At 47.3% G+C, this 3,945-nt stretch overlaps 1 protein-coding gene across 1 annotated transcript in view; it reads right to left on the bottom strand.

Moving 5' to 3' along the window:
• The window catches only part of ATP1A4 (ATPase Na+/K+ transporting subunit alpha 4), a 39,483-nt gene that overhangs the window by 15,020 nt on the left and 20,518 nt on the right, over window positions 1-3,945 (bottom strand). Inside the window, exons 11-14 of the mRNA XM_003795196.1 lie at window positions 3,717-3,909; window positions 3,417-3,589; window positions 998-1,134; window positions 461-611 (exon numbers count right to left, since the gene is read on the bottom strand). Coding sequence (XP_003795244.1) covers window positions 461-611; window positions 998-1,134; window positions 3,417-3,589; window positions 3,717-3,909 — 654 coding nt within the window. The remainder of the gene's footprint in view (window positions 1-460; window positions 612-997; window positions 1,135-3,416; window positions 3,590-3,716; window positions 3,910-3,945) is intronic.

Raw genomic sequence — 3,945 nt, forward strand, 5'->3', positions numbered from 1 at the left:
GCATTCTATCACGGATCCCCTTACTCTGACTCTGTCTCCTCTCCTGCCTGCAGAACGCCAGCACGGTGTCTCTGCTGAAGATTACCAAGCTCTGCTAAAGAGTAAGAGCTGTCTGTTCTAAGAAGACCTTTACTCTAAGATATCTCTGTCTCTCTCTCTCCAGCTAAAGTAGATAGCCCTCAAGCACCTAAGAGAAACTGTTCCTGAGCAAGGTAGCTTAGTGGTCTGCGTCCAGAACCTACCTGAGCTGGGCCCGAGACCTGGCCAGTCCTGGGCCCTGACACTCCCCCAAGATATTTGAACTATCAAGGAACCCCCAAACCGAAGGCCATCATGGAGGTCCAAGATGGGATACTATCTGGAGTCTCCTCTGGCTCCCACATGTTTCTCTGCTTGGTTTGGCGCAGGGCTAAGCCACATGATTTCTGCCAGCTTCCTGAGGCTCCTTTGCCTTCCTTACCAGTCTCTGACACCCCTCTACAATGATAAGCTTCTGCTGAGGGGAAGTCCGAGCAAACACAATCTCAGTGTGGTTTAGGAGGATCTGGTCAAGCTGCTCTGAGTTTAAATTCTTCAGCTCCGAGCCGTGCACCACTACGGCTTTGGCAGCCCTGAGGGAAGAGAATTTCAAAAGGCTTGTTTTGAGTGTTGAGAATTCGCCAGGAGTCCTGGCGCCAAATTTTACCATAATCTCCTTATTTCTTCTTTTCTCACTTATACCTCAGCCTTATGCTGTCCCCAAATTGACACATTCCTTCCCTCCCCACTGTGCTGACCACTCTTCTCTTTATTCTGCCTCTTTCTCTGTCTTGCCTCCTTTATACACCCACTGTCATAGTCACTTGGTTATTTTCCTGTTATGCTTTAGTTTGTAATGTATAAACGCCACACATCCTGCTGCTGAAGGAGACTCCTAGAACTTTAGTAAATGGGATCTGGGTGGAGCAGGCTGAGGAGGGAAGAAAAATGGCAGACCTGAGGTCTTTAGGGATCTTACCTGGGATCGACTTGGCTGGCAGGGATCCTAAGCCGAGCAGCAATGTCCTCTACTGTCTCAGAATCTTCCGAGATGATGCCCACACCCTTCGCAATGGCCTTGGCTGTAATGGGATGATCTCCCGTAACCATGATCACCTGGGTTGGGAAGGTGAGGGAAGAGGAGCAGAATCACCTTCAGAGAAGGCCTGGACAATTCTTTCTTCTCGAAGAACTAATAGACTGCTGCTGTCATTCAATGAGGGTTTTAGGAGTGTATTCGCAAGAACTTGTAGCATGGATCAAAAACTTTGCTCCTGTGTCTTCAACCCTTGGGGGTGGGTTGAGACTATCAGACTATAAAACCTAGCATGATTTGGGTTCTAGATTTTCCAGGAACAAGCCAGAGATTTGAGTGTATTACTATATTCAGAATTTCATTTAATTGCTCCAAAAACGATTCTGCTTCCTTAAGCACAAAGACAGAAACACCTACACATAGAACAAGTGGTAATAAAGGAATGTCTGCAGTAATCCATTGCCTAGCAAAATTTCATCTAGGCTCAGTGCATTCAAATCCTCACTCTACCTCTCTTCTTTCCACTACTTTATCCTTCCTTGTTTCAACTCATTTTTGGATATCTGCTACCTGGTTCTGTCCCATCCTACACAAAGATCATGCACTTATGCTCTGTGCTTTCATAGCATTCCATTTCTCCGTATTTCTGCACGTATCACTTCTGTGTGCTGGCTGACTGTTGGTCTCTCCCATGCTGGACTGAGAGCTCTTGAGTTTCTTGGTGTGTCACAGTGCTGAGTACATACTGAGCCATCGACAAATAATCGTCAAATGAAGGAAAGAAGTGATCACTACCCTGAGTCCAGGATTCTCAACTCTCCTTTCAGCACAAACAGCAATTTTGGAACTCTTTTTCTGGAATGGCCATCAGAGCTGTTGTTGTATGAGGTCTGACAAGTTCAGAGCTCATCCTAGAGAAAGTGCTTTGAATCGTGGATTAGGTGGAGGCATCTGTGCATGGCTTTCCAAGGGGCGTACTTTGAAGGTAATCATCGTGTTGTTCAGCAGAGGCAGGTAGCACTTTTCCTGGGATGAATTCATGAACGTAATCATCTGACCTCGTAATGACACAGGTTGACCCCTAGAAAAACTGCCAACAGTCACAAGTCTAATATAAACACAACACTACCAGTGAGCATCAAATTCTCCTTAACGCCTTGTACTCTCTCTCTCCTCTAACCCGGCCAGAACACACAGGTGAGCCGGAGTACGAGGTAGGAACAGGAAAGGTGTCAACATTCAAGTGGCAAAGACATGTCTGAGTCTCAGAACTCTACCTGGGAGATGTGGGATACAGAATAGCTCAGAATTGGAGGAATTCCATTGCTGTCAACCCATGAAGCCCAAGGCCCGCCCTGACCAAAAAGGACTTTCCAACTCTGGGTCTGTTCTGCTGAATTGCACTCTCGATGCATTTTGTTTTGGTTTCCAGTTTTTATTTCTAGACACGTACCTGTCAGGGCTCCTGCAGCTCTCAGGGTCTTGTCCTCACTGTTACCTGCTGCAGACTCCCCACCCTCACGGCCTCCCTCTCACAGCCTGTCCCAGCAGTGACATCTTCCAGCACTTTGCTGTTTCTACCATAGTCTGCAGACCAGCTGCAGCACATCACCTGGGAACTTATGAAAAAGCCCCGAAGCCCAGCATGCCCTAGACCTACTGAATCAGGATCCCTATTTGGAAAAAAAAAAAAATTCCCTAAGGGATTCACATCCACATCAGTTTGACAAGAACCACGTAAGACACTGGTTCTCAAGTGTGTCTGTTCATTGGAATCTCTAGGAAAGTCTTTAAAAGTGCAGTTGCTGACTCAGCACCTATAGCACAGTGGTTACGGTGCCTGCCACATACACCAAAGTTGGCGGGTTCGAACCTGGCCCGGGCCAGCTAACCAACAATGACAACTGCAACAAAAAACAGCTGGGTATTGTGGCAGGTGCCTATAGTCCCAGCTACTTGGGAGGCTGAGGCAAGAGAATCGCCTAAGCCCAAGAGTTTGAAGTTGCTGTGAGCTGGGATGCCACTGCACTCTACCAAGGGTAACATAGTGAGACTCTGTCCCCTTCCCCCCAAAAATAAAAGTGTAGTTGCCCTGGGTCCCATCCCAAGAGTTTCTAATTAAATTGGTCTGGGATGTGACCTAGACATCCGATTGTTAGAGCTACCCTGGTGATTCTAATGTTCAATGCAAGTAGAAGTCTAACTAGAGAGAAAACTTATTAGTATCTCATAAGAAAAAATTACAAGCCCAAGGCTTGTAATCAATTAATCAAGGTTATTAAGCACCTACTCTGAGTAAGGCTGTCTGGTAGCCACTCCAACTTGTAATAGGTGGGGGCCTCTGGGGCAGGTAGGTATTCACCTTAATCCCTGCACTGCGACACTTGCTCACAGCATCTGGCACTGCAGCTCGGGGAGGGTCAATCATGGATATAAGGCCCACAAAGCAGAGGTTATCCATGGGAAAATTCATCTCATCTGTATCGAAATGGTATCCCTTGGAGAAACTGCTAGGCAGATTCAAGAAGCAAAATCCTGGAGAGAGACAGAAGGGAGGGATCAGTAGTCTTTATCCTGCTCACTCCAACACCCTCAGTTTTTCACCCCACAAATCACAAACACTTCGATGTCATTCTTCCAAGTGTCTTCCACAGCCCCTCACCTAGCACACGCTCCCCCAGGCCGCCCAGCTGGAAGTAGGCGTTGTGGAATTCTTCCTTCATATCGTTGTTCAGTGGGTACTCCTGCCCATCCAGAAGGATACTGGTACAGAAATCCAAGATCCTCTCTGGAGCACCCTTCATCAGCAGCACATGGGAATAGGAATCACCTTCCCGTAGAAGGTGGATGGACATCTGGGGAGAGAGAGAAGCTTTTGGTAGAACAGGAGG

The sequence above is a fragment of the Otolemur garnettii genome, unplaced genomic scaffold (assembly GCF_000181295.1).
Source record: "Otolemur garnettii isolate 467f Iridium unplaced genomic scaffold, OtoGar3 scaffold00091, whole genome shotgun sequence".
NCBI classification, from domain to species: Eukaryota; Metazoa; Chordata; class Mammalia; order Primates; family Galagidae; genus Otolemur; species Otolemur garnettii.